We start from the raw sequence: 22,516 nt of genomic DNA, 5'->3' as shown, positions 1-22,516 counted from the left end.
CTAAATAAATGGGAAAAAAAGAACTGACTATGTACCAGGCACTGCATAAAACACTGGAAATAAATATGTAAGTAGAGAGTTCCTGCCCTCAAAGAAGACAACACATAAAAGGAAGGTGAAAGGGAGGTTAAAATGTTAGAGAGTTACCCATATCAGAACATGGTAAAGAGAATCCTGATAGTCAGGAATTCAGCTTGGAGAGTAATGAAGATGTGGCCAGGTTGGCCACACTTCTTAAAAATGTAGTTTCTGGGAAGAACTAACAAGTCTGAGGGAGAGGCCACAGATACAGAGGATCCAGTGTGAGAATTCCATGAATGAAGTGAATTTCTAGGGTGAAGGGGTTTCTGTGACCTAGTATGCCTTAGTTTACTCAAATGTAAAATGAGTATTATAACAGCATCTACCTTGGAGGGTTGTTGTGAGGATTAAATGAGAAAAATATTTGTAAATGGATTCAGCATAGTTCCTGGAACATAGTAGGCACTATGTAAGTGTTTATCCTTTTCTCTTTCCTCTTATTTTAATCTTCAGCCTGCCTCTCTAGCAGTACTTTCTGTCTTCAAATATGCCCAAGCTTCCTCACCCTTAAAAAATATTCACTAGATTTTAGTATCCTTTCAACCTATATCTAGCCTTCCTTTCTAATACAAATCCTTCAAAAATATTTCTATATTCGCTGTCCCACCTTCCTCTCTTCTCAAGCCTTTACAATCTGGCTTCTGACCTCATCCTTCAATTAAAAACTTTCTCTCCAAAGTTACCATTAATTTGGCACTTGCAAAATCTGATGGTCTTTGCTCTATTTTCATACATCTCAAACTATTTTCTGTCTTTAACACTGGTAACTTCCCCTTGTTCCTTAACACCATCTTTTTGGATTTTTGCGACACTCTTTTCTCCTGATTCTCTTCCTACCTATCTGATAAGTCCTCATTTTACTTTGCATATTCATCATTCCTATCACATCTCATAACTGTAAGACTATCGTAAGTTTCTGTGCTAGGTCCTCTGCTTTTCACCCTCTACACTTTTTTTTTTTTAAATAAACTTACCACCTTCCATTGGCTTAACAATCATCTCTATGCAGAAGACTCCCAGATATGCACCAAGTTCTCCCCTGAATTTGTTTATCAACAATTATATTTTTAAAATTTAATATTTTGTTTTTCCCTAAATTTATTGCTCTAATAAGAATTTAGAAGGCTCATTCTTATTTTATCATGATTCTTATAGGTTTATAGCCCTGTCCAGGACCCAGGAAAGTTGACTTTGTCTCAGGTAGAAGACTTGGGAGTGCAAATCAGGATTGAATCTCCAAGATATCGGTTAAAATAATTATTTCTCATGAGTTAGAAGTATCATCTTCCCATGTAGGAATACAAATAGTTTAACATTATTTAATCCCTTATGGTTTCTCATTCCTGTTTATTGTTTACCTTTATATGATTCACTTGAGTCTTCAGTTTGAAAGTCAAATTTTCCATTTATTTCTGGTCTTTTCATAAGGAATACTTAAAATCATCTATTTCATTGGATATCTACTTTTTCCCTTGAAGGATTGTACTCAGTTTTGCTGGGTAGATTATTCTTGGTTTGAATCCTAGATCTTTTGCCCTCTGGAATACCATAGTCCAAGTGCTCAAATCCTTTAATATAGGAACTGCTAAATCTTGTGTTATCTTGATTGTGGCACCATGATACTTGAATTATTTATTTTTGGCTGTTTTAAATATTTTCTCCTTAAGCTGGAGTTCTGGAATTTGGGGAAATTTTCATTTTGGGAGCTCTTTCAATAGGTGATTGATGAATTCTTTCAATTTCTATTTTACCCCATGGTACTAATATATCAGGGAAGTTTTCCACATTAATTCCTTAAAAGATGATGTCTAAGTTCTTTTGTTGATCTTGGTTTTCAGGTAACCCAATAATTCTTAAATTATTTCTCAATCTATTTTTAGGTCAGTTGTCTTTCCAATGAGATATTTCACACGTTCTATTTTTATATAATACCAGTCTTTATTTCTTTTTTATTAGATGAAAAGCCTTAAAAATTCTCCTTCATAAGATGGAACTTACAGAAAGTTAATAGTTTATAGCTACCATTACTCATTCATCTTAAAGCAGGAAGAAATATTTCAGTTTTTTATCTCAAATTTACCAACTTCAAATAAACAGGTTTGGAGATGCAATATTGGCATGATGTTGAATGAAAAAATGTCATCGCTGAGCTGAGAACTAGTGTGTCCCAGATATTAGGAGAACTGGGTTTGAATTCATGACTATGTCACCAAATCACTTAACTTCCAAAGTTCAATTTCCTCAACTGTAAAATAGAAATATAAGTATTACCAAATAGACCTGATGGGAGCAACAAGTTTTTTTAAAGTATTGTGATGTATCAGCCAACAAGGGTGTTATAAAAAGGCCTATTATGTGCCAGACATTCTGCTAAGGTCTCAGAACAAAAATGAAAGCTCTTAAGGAGCTTAAATTCTATTGGGGAAGAGAATATATATAGAGAGACAGCACAAGGATGCCTAAGACCAGAGATGGGTGACAGAACATCATATCTGTAGAACAACAAATAGGCCACTATGGCTGGAATACAGAATGCATGGAGAGGATTCATGCGTAAGAAACTTGGAAAGGTAGAAAAGGGTAAGGTTGGAAAAATGCTCTAAATGCCAAACAGAAGAGCTCATTTTTGGAGCTTATTGAGTAGGGGATGTGATATGGTTAATTCTTTTTGCAAGTGTGTGGAGGACAGACTGAGGTAATGAAATAGTCTATACAAGAAAGAGTTGATTAGGACCAGAATGAGGGCAGAGTCTGTGAGAGCAAGAGAAGGTGATGTGATAGAGAAATAAATGGTAGCTGACTCAATATTTGGGGTGAATGAGAATAGAAGAGTCAAGGAAGACATCAAAATTGTGAACCTGCTGGGCTAGAAGGATGGTAACTCCCCCAACAGGAAAAGGAAAGTTTGGAAGGGTAGGTTTGAGGAAAAAGGTAACCTTTTCTATTTTGGACATGGTGAGTTTGAGGTGCCTATAAACAACTAGTTTGAAATATCCACAAGGTAGTTTGTCATGAGACAGTAAGATGCTATGCTTTTAAAATATATATATTTTTTGCATATTTAGCAGGGATTATAACCCTGAATCACTCACCTTAAATTGGGTTACATTTCCCCCTATCTTCAATTAGGCCAATTCTCTTATTATTTCTCATTCCAGCTTCTAAGGTAATGAAAGAGAATGCTTTAAATATTTCTTCTAACTACTAAAATGGCAACATCTTGCTCATTTATCACTTATCTCTGAGTCCATTCCTTAGCTAATTATATTACATCGAAGAAACCTCTTTTCTTCATAAGCATTTGTTTATCATTCTCTATATGCATCAGATCTCTAATCACAAAATTTAAATGATCAAAGTTATTGGATATATTATACTGTAATAAATAATAAAAGATGTAAATAATTGTTTACAACATATCAGCTGTGAGAAAGATCACAAAGTCACATTCAACCATCACTACAACTGCTTACTTCTCAATTCTGTAAACACTGTCCCACCACTTAGTTCTCTTTAAATACAAATTAAACTTTCTCAAGATTTTTCTTCAGGTATCTTTGAAAGACAGGAATTAAATCCAGTTCTCTCAAGAAAAAATTCTGTTGCTTTCTTTTCAGCCATCAAACAGTCCCTCTAATCTCAGTCTCTTCCTAGACTCCTCATGGAATAACAGTTAACCTCCCAAAGCACCACTGTGGTCCAGCCTCTTCTTTTTTAAGCCATTAAATACAATCAAAATAGGAACTATCACATAAAACAGCTATCACCATGAAGAAATAGGGTATAAGGAACCATAATAGGTCCTTGCAGTCATGAACATAATCCAGACAGATAAATGAAAAGAATCAGGTTGAGGATAGCTACATTAGTCATTATTTTTATATATCCTTTCCACATATTGGCCTCAAGATCTTTCATGGCCAGCCATTCAGCCCTCTCACCTGATGGTAAACTTAGTTCCAGAACATGCTGGTGCTGCAGCTTGTTCAGAGGTTGGGGGTAAATTTAAAAACTGAGAAAAATTCCTCAGGTAAATGTGGCAGAGATCAGCTTAAATGAACTGTGGTCTGGAGATGAGATAGTGCAAACTCCTGAATATGTCTCATCCCTATAATACTTTTCAGCAATTGTTAAATATATTTCATTGTAAGGATAAAAATCAATAGACTATGATATGTGGTGAAGAAGAAAATATTGAGAAATAGATTGAAAGAACAGACCAACACACTGCTCCTCTTAATCTGTCGATACATGAGACATTTCTCAAACTTAATCCAGATATAATTTGTTTAAAATTCTTGGTCAGGAGATGTTTTTCTTAATTTGTGCAAGAATTTAATTCTTTTTATCCTCTATATAAAAAAGATATCAGATATAAAACAGAAATCAGAAGATGGCTAGCAGAGCCATTGACTTGCATTGACTTTAGGTCATATATATTCTTTAAGAAGTTTTTTTTGTAAAGAATCTTTTAACAACTAAAAAGCATCCTGTCTAAATAACACATAGGTTTAAAAATCAAACAATGGATAAACATAGCTACATGCATCCAGTAATTGATAGGGAGGGTCTGAATCTTTGATTTCACTGACATAGAAGATTCCTGATGAGGAAATTCCTTCTACCAATAGAGTTTGGGACCTTTTATTCTAGAGAGTTTCCTCCAGCCCTGAGAGATTCAGAGACTTGCCCATGGTTTCACAGCTAGTATATATCATATGTGGACCTTGAACCTGAACATTCTTGGCTTTAAAGGCATTTCTTATTTATTCCATGTTTTAATAGGTACTTGGGGAAAAAATACACACACACACACACGTACACACATACACATACACACATAAATACATATATACATATATATACACATGTATGTGTATGTGTTTATATATTATATATATGTATGTATATATGTGAGATATTCTTGTTTGAAAATATGTAAGTAAATATGCCTAAATATTATGTGAGGTATTAATTCAAAGTTCATTTTGGACTAGAGTGGTAATAACAGAAAAAGAGATATTCTATTTCCTTGGAGAACAACATGAACTTGATGCTAAGTATTGTTTGTCTAATTCCCTTTCTAGTGATCCTTTCCTTACAGATGCCTAGCTTATTTGAGTTTGAGCTAAAAGAGCCCCTTCAGTCCAATGCTTCATTTTTTTCCACAGAATTTTATTTATTTTATTCTGAACTTAAGAAAAAACAAGCATTTCTTTAATATAAAAGAATAGAAAAAAGATAATTGCACATGAAACTGCAAATCTATTATGTCCAACTTTCTATTCCTTTTAAATACATAATAGCTATCATGTAATTTTCTTTTCCTCCCTTTTTCTTCCCTAAGTCCAACCTAGAGATGGCTACCATTAGACACAAATATGTATATGTGGTGTAAGGGCCAAATTTAGTATGGGAAGAGTTAATTGTGTGGTCTTCCTAAATATTGAGGTAAGAAAAGAAACAGCCTCTTTCAAAAACAAAACAGGATTATTAATGGGAACAAATTTAAAACAGTATCTGAATCACACAAGTGAGATTAATAGAACTAGAAACAATGTATAAGTCTCTGCGTTAAAAAGGCCCCAGGCACCCGAACCTGACTCCAGCCCAGAGCTAGCTCTGCCTAAAACACACACACACACACACACACACAAACTCACCAATACTGGAAATCTGTAGCTATTAGCTGTAGTGTCTTCTATTTTGGTCCAAAGGTCAAAATCCAGCAGCCCCTCTAATTGTCTGCCTTCCTCCCTTCTTTGTTTCCATCAGAACCCTCTGTAACCACCTCTTAGAAAAAACTCTTCTTACTATAACTAACTGTATCTTAACTTACTCCCCCACAGGAAGAGGAGGAGTGGTTCTTAGCCATGCTGAGTCTCCAATTGGCTCAGCACACTCACATGGGCTGTCCCCATTATAATCTTGCCAGACCAGTTACTTAAATAAATGTGCCCTGTGGTCAGAGTTCCTCTTGTTTGTTCAATTATCTCCAAAGTACACACCCATCTTCTCTTAGGTTTTTAAGCTTACATTTTTTCAGTCTCACATAATGTAACAAAGATAGGATTATGAAAACCCCAAATCACAATTAATTTCTTACAATGTGTATACATATATAGATGCAAAATCATTCTATCCATATTTCTATTTATCAGTTCTTTCTCTAGATGTAGATAGGATCTTCCTTCAAAGGTCCTTTGTAGTGAATTTGTATATTCATGATAGGTGAAATGACTTAGTCACTCAGTGAAAAAAATGAAGACTAAGAAAACATAAGTTTCTTACCCAAGTTGCTATAGTAAAGTATGTGGGGTATCCCTAAAGCCAATAGAGGACAGAAAAGAGGAACACCAAAGGTAGGATTAGTGAGTGAGGGAGTGGAGAGATACCAGGTAGAAGGTGGTGGTTCCTCGTAGTTACTACAGCCTATACCACTCACAAAAGCGCACACATCTTTAGAAAAATAACAAATATGTGGTACCCATGAAAGGCAGTGAGTGAGGGATCAATCAATCAAGTATTCAAGTATTTAAGAAGGTCCTATGGTTGTGGATAGTCTGCTGGACTTAAAGTCAGGAAAACCTGGATTCAAACTTTTCTTCTGATAATTACTACTTCTTTGACCTTGGCAAGTTAAGTATCCTCTATGGACCTTCTCTGTATGTTGAAGGGATTAGATTCAGTGACTTCTATGGTCCTTTCCAACTCTAACTGTATGGTTCTAGTGTTAGGAACTATCAAAGTACTAAATGATAGTACTAAGTTCCTTTTTATATGATACTTTATTGCTTACAAAATGCTTTCCTCACAACAATCCTGCACACTAGTTAGCATTAGTATGACTATGCCCATTTTAGAGATAAGCAACCTGGGAATCAGAAGCATTGACTGACCTGTCCATAATTACAAAGTGAATTATGGTCACAGCAAGGATGGCTATATCTTTTGTCTACAAGTCCCTCACTCCTTTCAGTCTTCCAGGAGGGAAGGAAATTCCTTTCCTCTGTAGTCATCAAGCATTGTCTTCTTAGAGACATTTCTAATGTTTAATGAAGGAAAGTACTCTGACAAATACAGGAGGCACCTACCAGAACCAAAGTCTTGGTGTAAGGTTCTGGTAGGTGCCTCCTGTACTATTTATCTACTTAGAAGCACCACTATCCTAGTTGTTGCCTGAAGAAACCATTAGAAATAAAATATTTAGTAACTTTATCACTTTTCCTCATCAAAGGCTAAACATAGATGAAATGTATTTCCCAGGTGATCACAGCTGTCAGATCCTGACTTCCTACACAATTCAACATCATGCTTTCTTTTTCTGTCCCCCCATCTAATATTTTCTTCCCCACCACTGTCAATATTTGCTAGCTTTTAACTCAAATATTGGCCATTTGCTTAAAGACATGAATTGAATTCACACCTTTGTTCCTATTTGTTTGCTGTATTGTGTGAAATGACCCTGTTCTGTTCTCCTTCCATAAGTGTAAGTCTAGGCCTGCTAGAGCCACCTTCTGGTTCTCCATGCTTTACTTTTGCCTTGGGTTCTCCATCTCCAACCTTAATTTAGCAGAAAAGTCAAAATCTTTTCCTTTTCTTTCTTGTCCTACTCTGTAAGAACAGTAAAATACTCTCTCTTAAAGGTAATTTTACCCTTAAAAAACTAAAGGGAGGTACAAAGGGGATGAAATTATGCAAGAAAACATTTGCTATAGAGACATATTTAGAGACTTGCTGTTTGCTACTACTTTGCCTTACTGAAATCCAAATCACACACAGATAAAGACATCACCCCATGATATTATTGGTCCTTTTTGAAAATGAAGGACAAATAACAACTGCTAGTGAGACTCACACTAACTTTCTCTTTCCATGATTTCCCCTGGTTCTCAAAGTCTATGACAAATCTGATATAATTGATCGGGTCATTGATCTTCACTGCATAATCCTATATTTGATGAGCTCACCCTTCCCCAGTGGACTGGCTTTTTAGAATCCAGGTTCACAATAGCTTTGTTTTACTGACATACTAATTGGTGACAGACAATGTTCCCCACAAATAAAGACAGGGTCATGATTTCACAATGTTTCAGAGAAGATCAAACATAAAATGATACTAAACAAAGGCAGGGGGAATGGCAAAACTACACATCAATAACATAAACCAACAGACTGATGTTTCTTGGGAAAACTGCAATACAAATCAACCTGTAAAATAGTTGAAGAGAATTTAATTCCCTATGATATGGAATTTTAGAGGAAAGGGAAAAAGCATCACTGCAATAAGTAAAGTCAAGCAAAAATTATCTATACAGTGGCCATTAAAAAAAAGTAAATTTCTTTTTGTAAATTGTTTCCAACACTTCTCTGGTGCTAACATGTTTTGTCATAGATTTGTTGGAAACTTAAATAGTTCATGACAATTCTCAAATTTTTCAAAATTGTATTTCTTGAGATTCTTGCTTTCCTTGCATAAATTATTCACATGGTGCTATTCACTTCACTCTGTATCAGTTTCTATTACAAAGAAGTCTCTTGAATAATGTTTTTGTCATTTCTTATGGTACAATAATATTCCATTACACTAATATACCATAATTTGTTCAGCTATACCCTAATTGATAGTCACTATCTTAGACCCTAGTTCTTTCAGTTTCTTCTTTTTAGAAAAAAAGAAACAACAATCTGAAATGTTGCTGTAAGTACATGTTGTATTGACTAGTATGTTCTAGTTCTTAAGGTGGGCCCAGAGCCGAATATGATGAAGACTTAGGCAGGGATCATCTTCCATACAGCTACCAAAATACTATTTCTAACGCACAGTCGTGATGTCATTTTTCTGGCTCAAAACGCTCTGGAATAACTCTTACCTTGAGGATAAAATACATTCTTTTGTTTTACACACTTATAGTCTTGAATTCAGACTCCAGCCTATGTTTTCTATTACCCTTCTTTGCACACACTACATTACAACCCTATGATATTCTTGGTAATTTTTATTTTGGGTTATCTTTCAAGAAATGAATAGTAGATTCCCCTGCCCCATATTTTACTTTCCCATTTGGTTCTAAGAGATTTAGAGGATTTTTTTTTCATGATTCTTTAAAATATGATGTCTAGGGTCCTTTTTTGATCATAGCTTTTTGGTAGTCAAATTATTATTATTTTTTCTCTTCATCATTTTTCTAGGTCAGTGTTGTTGCTAGAAGATACTTTACATTTTCTTCTATATTTTCAGTCTTCTGGTTTTCTTTTAATTTTTCTTCTTGTCTCATGAATCATTGGCTTCTAGTAGTTCATTCTAATTTTTCATAGTTTGTTGCTTAAGAAAGTTTTCATACCTCTTGAGCCAAGCTGATAATTCCCCTTCAAATTATTTTTTTCCATAACTCTTATTTCTTTTCTATTTTGCCCCTCTAGCACATTTCTTTCATTGACTAAAAACAATTTAAACTCATTTTATTACATTTTTGATCTCCTTATTTCTCTGCAGTTTTCAAATTGTGCTAGAAGGTAGAATAGAAACTTGTTTTGTTCCTAGAATCTGTGCTACACTGCTGCTGCTTGCTTCTGAACCTGATCCTCTTTGGGTCTACCACCTAGGACCTACAATTGCCCCTTATCCCAGATTGCTAACCCCAGATGCAAGTCCTTTCTCCAGTCTGCCCTGGGTCTGTGGTCTGGAATTGTATGATGTGTGACAAAGATATCAGTTGATACCTGTTTCTCTCTCTTTTCATCCCTCAGTATGGTACTGTAACCTTTTTTGCCCTGATGTACAGCCCCTCCCTGGGTGCTCAAATGCTTTATATGTCCAAATGTTTATAGACTCCTCTGTTTCCTTATACTGTCCTGGGAAGGGAAAATGACTCATAATGTCTTTTTCTTATATTTCCCCTTCAGAATCTAATAGGATACAATGGTCTAGATTTTCTAGATTTATTTGCATGATCTTTTTTTTTTCTTTTTTGGGGGCTGGGGTGGGGCTTGTTGTAATATTTTCTACCACTCTACCATCTTGGTTCTATGTTCCCTATATTTGCTTACAATAAGTTTTGTATTTACTTATTCAAACTGCATAAGAAAATATGTAATACTTACTTATACTCAGTGTACATTATTTTCCTTAACAAACTATAAATTTGAGTCAGTTGGGACATATAATGCATGGAATACTGAATTGGAGTAAGGAAGACCTGAGCACTTCAGTTCAACTATGACCTCTGACACTTGCTAACTGTATGATCCTAGGCAAATTACTTAACTTCTATCTGTCTCAGTATCCGAAACTCTAACATTGGGATAATAATAGCAGCAACCTCTCAGTGTTGTTTTGAGGCTGGGAAGATAAAATGAAGTAATCTTTGTAAAGAACCTAGCTCAGTGGCACATATCAGATGCCTAATGAATACTTCCTTCCTCCTTCCTTTCCTCCTCTTCTTGGCAGGTATTATTATTTTGAGTCATCGTATTCACTATGCCTGACACTTAGTAAGCGCTTAATAAATGTTGATAGTCTGAACTGAACATCTACCTCCTCCAGGAATGATAAGGAACAGGCACTATGGAATTTGAACATTCATTAAAAGCAGGGCTAACAGACAGCATGTAGAAATACCTAGAACTAAATGGTCTAGTCAATTCATTGAAAAGTACCAATAGCATGTACAGAAACAATATTGAAATCTGAAAATAATTACAAGGACTAGGGAGTGGAGTGAGTGAGAGGTGAGACCTGGGTTTAAGGTGGAAGGACTTTGATGATGATGATGAAACTTTAAAACATTGAACAGTAAGGCAGTTTCCTTTTTTACATTTCAAATTTCCATGATTTTGTCAAGATAAAACATGCAAGAATAGATACTTCCATGTTCAGTGTGGTGTCATTCTATAATGATAGCTATTCAAATGTATTACCTGAGTCCCCACCTGATATGTTATATTGTTAGACATTCCAGTAACACATTAATCCAATTATAAAATATTTAATGAAAATCTGAAATAACATAAGAATAAAGTGATTCCTTATACTTAGAAACAAAGGAGTGCAAATCTGCTACATGTCTAGGGGAGTTATAATTGTATAATTGTATTTGCCCTTCTGTTTTCCTCCCTCACCAAGAGGTCATAATTATTATGACTCATGTCTAAATGGTAGAAGCTTGAGGTTTGGTATTGTCTTCTCAGAATCATGCAGGGCAGGCTAGAGAATGGTTAGCAGCATCAGCTTAACTCTGGGGCCATTCTCATGATCCAGTTGGGAGAGTGAAGTTCAAGATACAATAATTCTCACTTTGTACAGTTGTCTTCTCTATTCATATCCTAAGCAGAGCCCTTTACTTTGTTGCTCCTTTCCCCACTGACCCAAACTTCATAGAGAATCTCTTGTTACATCATCTGTCATATCTGGCCTCCTTACCGATCAGATTGCTCACTTAGCCATGAAGTAGCTCACAGGACCATAAATATAGTGCTGGAGGAGCTTTAAAGCTGATCTAGTTTTATTGATGAGCAAACTGAGACCCATAGTGATTGAGTTACTTTCCCAATGTCACACAAATAGTAAGTGGCAGAGCTGAGAATCAATCTTGAGCTTGGTGAGACCAAGTTGAGTCCTATAACTTTGATGTGCTTTCTGCTACTACACTGTTCTTTTCTTGTGGTCTCACATTTAGCTCCTTGGCTGATGCTACTTTGACCCAAAATCATTTGGGAAGGATAAGTTCTATGGAAAGCCCCTCTCCCCTTACAGGAGGCAGTATATCATAGTATCAAGAGTACTGGACTTAAAGTCAAGAAGTCTTGAGTTCAAATTGAACCCTTAATAATTTCTATGTGATCACTGGAATTCGTATAGCTTCTCTGAGCCTGTTTTCTTATCTGTAAAATGAAGACAGTGATGTTGTGAAGAACAAATTACATAATGTGGGTAAAGAGATTTTCAGTCTTTAAAACAATATGTAAATGACAGTTATTATGATCCAGTGATGTTGTGAAGAACAAATTACATAATGTAGGTAAAGAGATTTTCAGTCTTTAAAACAATATGTAAATGACAGTTATTATGATCCAGACAACATATCATAACCAAAGGAACTACTACTCAAACCATGGGTAAGTTAGGGTAGGGGCAAACAGTGCCTATGCATGACAAACAAAGAGGGTATGGTTCTCTGCTAAGGACCCTTAATGATGAATCTGAAACAACAAACAATAGATATACTGTGCTAATGCACCCAGATTATAAAGGAGGAGGAATATGAGCCACTCTTTCATGTTGGTTTCTTGCACTCTATTATCTGCTACTAGAATCCCTCAGATGGGGAGCTCAAAAAGTTCTTTCTATGAAGAAAATGGAAATGTGCAAACAGTAGTCAAATGAGGATTTTGTTTTTTGCTCTAAGTGCAATTTCTGCAGAAGCAAACTTAAGTTAAAAAAAGAATACATTTTCAAATTTTGTTACAGGCAAAAAGTATAAAAACCATCTTGTCTTGCCTTGATACAGAACTGAATTTTTCCCTCCTATTTTCCAAACTCGGAACCATTTTAATTCAAGTGTCTCAAAGGATATCACTAATCACATAAGGTACTATCTAATTCAGCATTCATAAAATTGTAAATTTCCCTTTTTCATTATAGTATATGTACCAAAAGAACTTAATGCTGAGGCAGTATTTGCTATGGGCATGCATGTTTTTGTTTGTATAAAATAAAATATTAATTAAATGATAAAAGGAATTTTAGAGTAGGTGACAAAAATAATAGCAACTAGATATAAGATGAGGCATGAGGGAAACATCTGAATTAAGTTATTTATTGGTGGCTTGAAAGTACATTAGTGGGGCAGCTAGGTGGCGCAGTGGATGGAGCACCGGCCCTGGATTCAGGAGTACCTGAGTTCAAATCCGACCTCAGACACTTGACACTCACTAGCTGTGTGACCCTGGGCAAGTCACTTAACCCCAATTGCCTCACCAAAAAAAAAAAAAAAAGAAAGTACATTAGTAACACTATCATTTCAAGTTTGTTTTTTAAAATTGGTTATTACTTATATTCACTTATATTTTTGTTACCAGTCATTTGCCTATATACTTCATCTTTCATTGATCATTCCTTTTAACAAAGAAAAAACTAAGTAAAATTGACAACAAATAGATTATATTTGACAGCATACACAATACCCTTTAACTATAGTTCCTTTCCTTTCTACTGGGATTAGGGGTGGGGGTGTTTTATCATTTGCTTTCTGAGATAAGGTAGCTCACTGACAGTGTCATAGAACAGCAACTAAACTTGCTATATAAATAGAGCAATTATATGAATCCCAGGAGGTTTTTTTTGAGTTATTAAATTAAAAAACTGCTACAAAAACTAAATTGCATAATGGGAGTGATGGAAAAAAGCTAAGAAAATGCAACCCAGCATTTCTCCCAATAGTAGCATGCTACAGTAGAATTGAATGGGAAAAAATATCTGAAGGGTGGATGATAAACTAAGTGCTAAACTCAATAAGGAAATTTTAGTGGATGCTAATACATTTTTAAGATGGAAGGTAAAAAGGTCTCCTCTTAGGGCTAACTGGAAAATATAATTTTTAAAACTCTGGCCAAATAGATACACACATGTTTAAATATTATTTCCTATATAACACATAGGGTACCTTCATGCCAAGAATGAAAGGAAAAAAAAAGAGACAAAAGGATTAGGTCAAGTCTGTGTTTATTATATAGTAAATGCAGCCACCAGATTATAGTACCTGAGTGTTGATGGATTCTTGCAGGTTGTTATCATTATCTTTTTGGGGAGGGAGTCCTCTGCAACAGGTTAGAAAATAAAAGAATGAAGGTAGGTGCTTTATTACATCCCATGTTTGTTAAACAAGGTACACAGTCACATAGAGATAATTGATAATGAACAATTTTTGGAACGAAGCAACAAACATGCACACACACATACATATACACATACATATATACATACATATGTGTATGTCTGTGTTGGTGTGTATGTCTGTATCTTTGTGTGGTCTTGGACTGCTATTTCTCCTTTCTTTCAACTTCTTTTTAGCATTTTTTTTGGCATTCTATATATTTTGGTTTTTTTTCCAAATGAGTTGTCTTTTATTTTATTGTTACAAAGTATCCTTTTTATCATTTGATTTGCATAGTATTAAAATTGTAAGTTAATTTTGTTAGTAGTATCACTTTGACTATATAACCATGACCTAGCCATGAGTCCTGACTATTCCCCCAGGTATTTAAGTTGCTTTTTATTTCTTTAAAGAGTGCTTTATCAGAAAATATTGGATGTTGCAGGGGATGTGGGAAAGCTGGGACACTAATCTACTGTTGGTGGAGTTGTGAAAAGAGCCAATGATTCTGGAGAGCAATTCGAAACAATGCCCAAAGAGCTATAGATGTGTTCATACCCTTTGATCCAGGAATACCATTACTTGTTAGGTCTATATCCCAAAAACATCCCCCCAAAAGAGAAAAAGTCCTATTTGTACAAAAATATTTATAGAAGCTCTTTTTTGTGGTGGCTAAGAATTGGAAATTAAAGGAATACCCATCAACTAGGGAATTGCTAAACAAACTGTGGTATGTGGTGGTAATGGTGTATTATTGTGCTATAAGAAATGGCAAACAGGATGATTTCAGAAAGGCCTGGAAAGACATTTATGAAAAGATGGAAAGACATTTATGAAAAGATGGATAGTGAAGTGAGCAGAACAAAGAGAACACTGCACAGAGACAGCAATGTTGTTTGATAAAGAACTTTGAATGACTTGACTATCCTCAGCAATGAAATGATCCAAGACAATCCCAAAGGACTATTCATGAAACATATTACCCACCCTCAAATAAAGAACTGATAAAAATGGAACAGATTGAAGAATGCTATTTTTCACTTTTTTCACTTTTTTCTTTTAATCAAGTTTTATTGTACAAAATGACAAATATGGTAATGTTTTACATAATCATACATGTATAACCCATATATGATTGCCACCTGAGGAAGGGGGGAGAGGAGGGAGGGAAAGAGGGATAAAAATTGGAACCCCAAATGATAAATAAAAATCTTCAGTACAAAAAAAGTAAAGAACATTTTATAACTGAACTTAAGACTTTTGTGTATTTTGGTAAGTTGATTCTCAGAGATATTTAATGAATTTTGTAGTTTTTGGAAGAACTATGGGAAAAGGTTTGCAATATTGTATAAGAGGTGCAAAACAAGAACAACAACAACAAATTCCAAAGAAAAGAAGGGCAAGAAAGCAAAATTTCACAAGGCTTTAAAAATAGCTGAAAAAAGAAGAAAAATAAACACTAAAAGAGAAAGGGAAAGATAAACCAAACTGAATGCAGAATTCCAGAGAATAGCAAGGAGAGATAAGGTCTTTTAAAATGAGCAATGCAAAGAAATAGCAGAAAACAATAGAATGGAAAAGACAAATCTTGTCAAGAAAATTAGAGATATCAAAAAAAGTTAGGTGGCACAGTGGATAGAGCATTGGCCCTGGAGTCAGGAGGACCTGAGTTCAAATATGGCCTCAGACACTTGACAGTTACTAGCTGTGTGACCCTGGGCAAGTCACTTAACTCCTATTGCCTCACAAAAAAAAATTGCTTCAAAAATAGTCATGATATTCAAACCCATGCAGCCCGCATGAAAACCTTTGTGACCTGGCCACCTCAAATTCCTGTCCATCCAGAGCAGCTTGCAAGTGCTGGCTTTTATTATGTGGGTCGAAATGATGATGTCAAATGCTTTTGCTGTGATGGTAGACTGAGGTGTTGGGAATCAGGAGATGATCCTTGGGTGGAGCATGCCAAATGGTTCCCAAGGTGTGAGTATTTGATACAAATGAAAGGACAAGAGTTTGTTAATCAAGTTCAAGCTAGGTACCCTCATCTCCTTGAACAGCTATTGTCAACTTCAGATGCTCCAGGGGATGAAAGTGCTGATCTACCAAATATTCATTTTGGACCTGGTGAAAATAATTCTGAAGATGCTGTCATGATGAACACTCCTGTGATTAAAGCTGCTTTGGAAATGGGCTTCAGTAGAAGTCTGGTAAAACAGATTGTTCATAGTAAAATCTTAACAACTGGAGAAAATTATAAAACAGCCAATGACATTGTATCAGACCTCCTCAATGCAGAAGATGAAAAAAGGAAGGAAGAGAAAGAGAGACAAACTGAAGAAATGGCATCAGATGACCTGACATTAATTCGGAAGAATAGAATGGCTCTGTTTCAGCATTTGACCTGTGTACTTCCTATCCTGGATAATCTCTTAACATCGGGTGTGATTAATGAGCAGGAACATGATGTTATTAAACAAAAAACACAGATGTCTCTACAAGCAAGAGAACTGATTGATACCATTTTAGTCAAAGGAAATGCTGCAGCCAATATTTTAAAATATTTTCTCAAAGAAATTGATTCTGTGTTGTATAACAATTTATTTGTGGAAAAGAACATGAAGTATATTCCAACAGAAGATGTTTCAGGTCTTCCTATGGAAGAACAGCTTAGGAGATTACAGGAAGAAAGAACATTTAAGTCTGTATGTACAATGAAGTTTCTATTGTATTTATTCCTTGTGGTCATCTGGTATTATGCAAAGAATGTGCTCCTTCTCTAAGAAAATGCCCTATTTGCAGGGGTATAATCAAAGGTACAGTTCGTACATTTCTTTCATGCAAAGAATCCATACTTCCAAATTTGTATGGAGACAACTTCAAAATGGTCAGTCAGGAGCCACTGAAGCCTTTTGGAAGAAAGAATAAAGTATTTTAAGGCTTTTTAAAGCAAATTAACATACAATTCTGCTTTGATATCAGTTACTTGGTTTTCTTAAAGTACATGGTGTTGTTCATATACTAGAGTATATATTCCTTGAAAGTTTGTGTGTTTATGTGTTTGTGTGCATTTTTTTTTTGTGTTGGAAGAACAGGATATGATACTGTGTGCTTGAAGGATATAGACATACTGTTATTCACCATTTTTGAATAATTGAACTTGGCTAGTTTACTAGAAGATTTGAGTACTACATAAGTATAGTTATAGATGTGGGAGCCAGGAGTCTCCAAATTTGCCATAATTATGGTGTCATTTTTGGGGGGAGCTTTTAATAATTTTGTTGCAAAAGACTAATTAGTCGAGGTGAAAAATTTTCCTAATGTGAGGAACAGATTATTAGCATCATTTAAAAGAGAGAATTAATCTAAATATTTTGACTCAGTTGAATAAATATATCATTGGTGTGATGTTTTCTTGTCTTTAAAGATAAGATTTCAGATTACATCTCATTTTCTCAACACTTCTAACAAGTGAATATCTTAATTTAGGACACAAGATTAGAAAGTAGATTTGTGCATTAAAATAATGTGATTTACAAAAGGGTTTCTTTAGTGATCTGTAGTTTATGTAAGGTGATTCTATTTCAGGAGCATAGCTGTTGTATGTCTGTTCATTGTAAAAAATAAATAATGCTGATGCGGTAGTATGATACTACCACATTCTTTATAAGCTAAATTATATTTGTTTTGGGAAACTTATGTAATAATGCCCCTTTTTATAATGTGTTTCTACTGTAATTGTTTTTATGTATTTTTTGTACTGTGTTAATAGTTTTAATGTTTGAATATGATGCCTGGTGTGAAGATATCTTCAACTATCTGGTTGTTTTCTTTGTGTTTCCTACAGTGCCTTGCACATCATAGTCACTCAATAAAAATTTGTTAATTAAAGAATTAATAACTGCAATGAAAAAAAATAGTCATGATAAAAGATTAAAATTATAGGGATTTAAGATAATACAAGAGATTAAGAAGAGATGGCAAGAATATGCAGAATTATACAAGGAAATTTCAAAATATTAGTTTTAGTTTTGTTAATAATTTGTATATTCCAATCCTTCTTTTCCTCCTCTAATTTTTAATATCTCCTCATTCATGCTTATTTTATATGTTTATTTGTTGGCTTTTTAATTTTTATCACATTCAGTTCAAATTCTCTTTTTCTATTTTGTTACCATAGTTTTGATAGTCTTAAATGTCATATTAGGGATTTAAATTGTATGCTATAACTAATGAGGAACCCCTGAAGATTTTGAACAAGGGCATGAGATGATGAAAGTGGCACTGGTAGTAGTGTGAAGGATGGATTGGAGTAGTTAGATTCTGGAGACACCCATATATTATGGTTAAGTGTTAGCATGATACAAGAAAATGAATAATGAATTTGGAGTCAGAATACATTAGCTCTCCCACTTACTATCATTGTGACCTTGGACAAGCCACAAATTCTCTGGAACTCAATTTCCTTATTTGTAAAAAAAAAAAAAAGGGGATTTGGATTAGATGAATTAGTTCCTTCCAGTCCTCAACTGAATCCAAGATCCTATGAATGGCCACCCCAAACCTGATTTCAAACTAGAAAAATATAGCTTTCAGATGTTTGCATTGACATCTACATGCTATGGCGTGGTTTGGAAATCTTACTCTAAGTGTTCTCTTTTAATTGTAATTCTGAAACAAACAAATCCTTTATCTATGGGAATGTGCTATTTTGATATTGTTCAGGCATTTCAGTCATGTCTTACTTTCTGTGACCCCATTTGGAGTTTTCTTGGCAAAGATATTGGAGTGATTTGTTATTTTCTTCTCCAGCTCATTTTACAGGGTAAGAAAATGAGGCAAACAGACTTACATGACTTTCCCAGGGTCACACAGCTTAGTAAATATCAGAAACCAGATTTGAACTCAGGAAGATGAGTCTTTCTGACTCCAGGTCTGGCATTCTATCCACTGCACCACCTAGCAGTCCTTAACACTTTATCATATTTATGGTTAAATGGATAGTGTTCGGGGGCAGCTAGGTGGCACAGTGGATAGAGCACTGGCCCTGGATTCAGGAGTACCTGAGTTCAAATCCGGCCTCAGACACTTAACACTTAGTAGCTGTGTGACCCTGGGCAAGTCACTTAACCCCAATTGCCTCACTAAAAAAAAAAATACAATAAATGGATAGTGTTCTTTAGTAGCCATCTTTGAGTAACAATATGTGATTATTGACCTTAGCAAGAGAACAGTTTGATGTGGTGAAGATAATTTGACCCTGGGTAAGTCACTTTAGCATGTTAGGCCTCAGTTTCTTTGTGTTTCCAATGAGGAGGCTGGACTCAGCCTTCAAGAGCCCTTCCAGCTCTAAATCTATTATCCTATGATCCTATAAGTAGGATGAGCAATTTAAAAAAAATTAAATAATCCTGTTTTCTTTGATCTGTTATTTTTTTTCAAAAAAGATACTTGTTGGCAGAGCCAAGATGGTAGAGTGAAGGCAGCAACTCACCTAAGCTCTCCTGCAATCCCCTCCAAATACATTTAAATAATGCCATAAAATAATTTGTGAAGCAGCAGAACCCACAAAAGGACAGGGTGAAATAATTTTCCATCCAAAGACAACTTAGAAAGCCAGCAGAAAAGGTCTATTGCACCTAGATGAAAATAGAGCCCAGTCTTTCACAGGCTATACCAGCATAAGCCCAGCCCCAGGAAACCAGGAGCAGGTCTTGGAAGCCACTGAATCTGCTTGGTCAGTAGCTGGTTCCAGAGCTCTCAGCCCACAGATAATAATGGGGTTGAAAAACTTACCAGAAGGAGATTACAGGGGTCTCTTTGCTAGCACTGAGGCAGAACTCTGTTGCTTTGCCCATACTTGGATCAATGTCACACTCGGTGACAGTCCCAAGGCAAGAAGGAGCACTAGCACACCAGAGCTTGTGGTAACAGTAGAGCTGGAATGCTTCTCACATTTCCAGGACAATAAAACAAAGAGTACTGGAGTTCCGGGGGCAGAGCCAAGATGGCAGAGAGAAGCTAGGAATTTGCCTGAGCTTTCCCATATTTCCCTCAAAAACAACATTAAATCAAGCCTCTAAACAGATTCTGGAACTACAGAACCTACAAAAAGAGAGGCACAATCCTGCTACTTGAGATAATTTAGAAGACTTCAGAAAAGGTCTTTCTCACCTGGGTGAAAGGGGAGGGTAGTTCAGCACTACTCGTCTCAGCTGGCAGCTCACCTCAGCAAAGCTTGGCTCAGTGGGCAGCTCAACACTATTGCAACTCGACACATCTGAGAGTGGGGAAGTTGATAGTGGGGCAGCTGAGAGGAGTAAAAAGCTTGCAACCATGAACCCTGTGCCCCAGGAGCAGACTTCAACTTTATAAATTTAAAAATCACCTACAAAATGAGCAAGAAACAAAAAAAGGACCCCTACCATTTACAACTTCTATGGTGAAAGGCAATACCAAAACTCAAACCTAGATGAGTTGGTCAAAATACCCACAAGTGAAGACTCAAGAAGGAAGATCATCTTGTCTCAAAACCAAAAAGCCTTCTTTGAAGAACTCAAAAAGGCTTTTTAAAAACCAAGTGAGAGAGGTAGAAGAAAAAAATGGAAAAAAGAAATGAGAGAAATGAGAGTTACATTGCAAAGAGAAGCACAAAAAATGACTGAGGAAAACAATTCCTTAAAACATACAATTGGCCTAATGGAAAAAGAAGTGTAAAAGCTTACTGTGGAAAACGAGGGCTTAAAAATTAAAATTGAGCAGATGGAAGCTGATAACTCCATGAGATGAAAAGAATCTGTCAAGCAGAATAAAAAAAAAAAACAGAAGAAAATGTGAAATAACTCATTGGAAAAACAACTGACCTGGAAAATAGATCCAGGAGAGATAATCTGAGAATTATTGGACTACCTGAAAGCCATGATCAAGAAAAGAGTCTAGAGTCCATGTTCCAGGAAATTATTAAGGAGAACACCCCTGAAATTGTAGAATCAGAGGATAAAATCATCATTGAAAGAATCCACCGATCACCTCCTAAAAGAGACCCCAAGAGGAATACTATAAGGAATATTGTAGCCAAATGCCAGAATTATCAGGTGAAGAAGAAAATACTCCAAGCAGCCAGAAAACACTTTAAATACCATGGAGCCACAGTCAGGATTGCACAGGACCTGACAGCTTCAACATTAAAGGATCACAGGCCTTGGAATAGGATACACAGGAAGGCAAAGGAGCTTGGATTACAACCCATGATCAACTACGAAGCAAAAGTGAGGATTCTGTTTCAGAGGAAAGGGTGGACATTCAATGAATTAGTGGATTTCCAAGGCTTCCTGAGAAAAAGACCAGAACTGAACAGATAATTTGTTCTTCAAATACAAGACTCTTGAGAAATATAAAGAGGTAAACAAGGCGTATGTTTGTGGGGGGAAGGGCTGTCAATGATTTTAAACTGCTTGTGTCCCTATGAGGGAGGATAATACTTTTAACTCTTGAGATCTTTATCTCTGTTAAGGTATTGCTACTAAATCAATTTTAATGTGATGATATAAAGAAACTTAAGGGTCAGAATAAAAGATGACTAGGGGGAGGAGAGGAAAGGGGAGTTGGAAAAGGGTTAATTACATCATATGAAGAGGCACAAGAAGAACCCATTACAACAGAGGGAAAGAAGGGAGGGGTGTGCATTGTTGCAACCTTACTCTCATCAGATTTGGCTCAGGGAGGGAATAAAATACACTCCCATTTATATAAAGAAACTTAGCTTACTATTTAAGGAAACAAAAGAGGAAGGGGGAAAAAGGTGGTACTGATAGAAGGAAGGGCACAAGTGGGGGGAAAAGGGGCAAGAAAAATATGGGCAGCTGATAAAAGGGAGGGCAGATTGAAGGAGGCAGTGGTCAGAAGCAAAACACTGGTCAAGTAGAATAGGGTGAAAGAAGGGGGAAAAAGAGTACAAAGGGGAAAAGAAGATGGAGGGAAATAAACAGTTAATAATTTTAACTGTGAATGTGAATGGGATGAACTCTCCCATAAAACAGAAGCAAATAGCAGAGTGGAATAAAAATCAGAATCCTACAATATGCTGTTTACAAGAAACACATTTGAAATAGAGAGATACACACAGAATAAAGGTAAAAGTTTGGAACAAAATATATTATGCTTCAGCTGATGTCAAAAAAGCAGGGGTAGCAATCCTTATATCAGACAAAGCAAAAGCAAAAATAGATCTAATTAAAAGAGATAAAGAAGGAAACTACATCTTGCTAAAAGGTACTATAGATAATGAAGTATTATCAATACTAAACATGTATGCACCAAATGGTATAGCATCCAAATTCTTAGGGGAGAAATTAAATGAGTTCTGAGAGGAAATAAAAAACAAAACTGTAGTAGTGGGGGATCTAAATCTTCCCCTCTCAAAATTAGATAAATCTAACTGCATAATAAATAAGAAAGAAGTTAAAGAGGTGAATAGAATATTAGAAAAGTTATATATTATAGACATATAGAGAAAACTGAATAGGGATATAAAGGAATATACCTTCTTCTTGGCAGTACATGGC

General features: G+C 35.5%; 1 protein-coding gene across 1 annotated transcript; it reads left to right on the top strand.

Annotated features, from left to right (window-relative positions):
• Positions 1 to 14,315: 14,315 nt before the first annotated feature.
• LOC122755157 (baculoviral IAP repeat-containing protein 2-like) lies at positions 14,316 to 16,890 on the top strand. Its single transcript, XM_044003503.1, is given in 3 exon segments — positions 14,316 to 14,338; positions 15,727 to 16,652; positions 16,655 to 16,890. Coding segments are annotated over 3 exon segments (1,185 nt in total).
• Positions 16,891 to 22,516: the final 5,626 nt, after the last annotated feature.

Source organism: Dromiciops gliroides, chromosome 4 (genome assembly GCF_019393635.1).
Source record: "Dromiciops gliroides isolate mDroGli1 chromosome 4, mDroGli1.pri, whole genome shotgun sequence".
NCBI lineage: Eukaryota > Metazoa > Chordata > Mammalia > Microbiotheria > Microbiotheriidae > Dromiciops > Dromiciops gliroides.
Note: the sequence above shows the minus strand (reverse complement) of the source record. Positions and strands in the feature narration are given on the sequence as shown.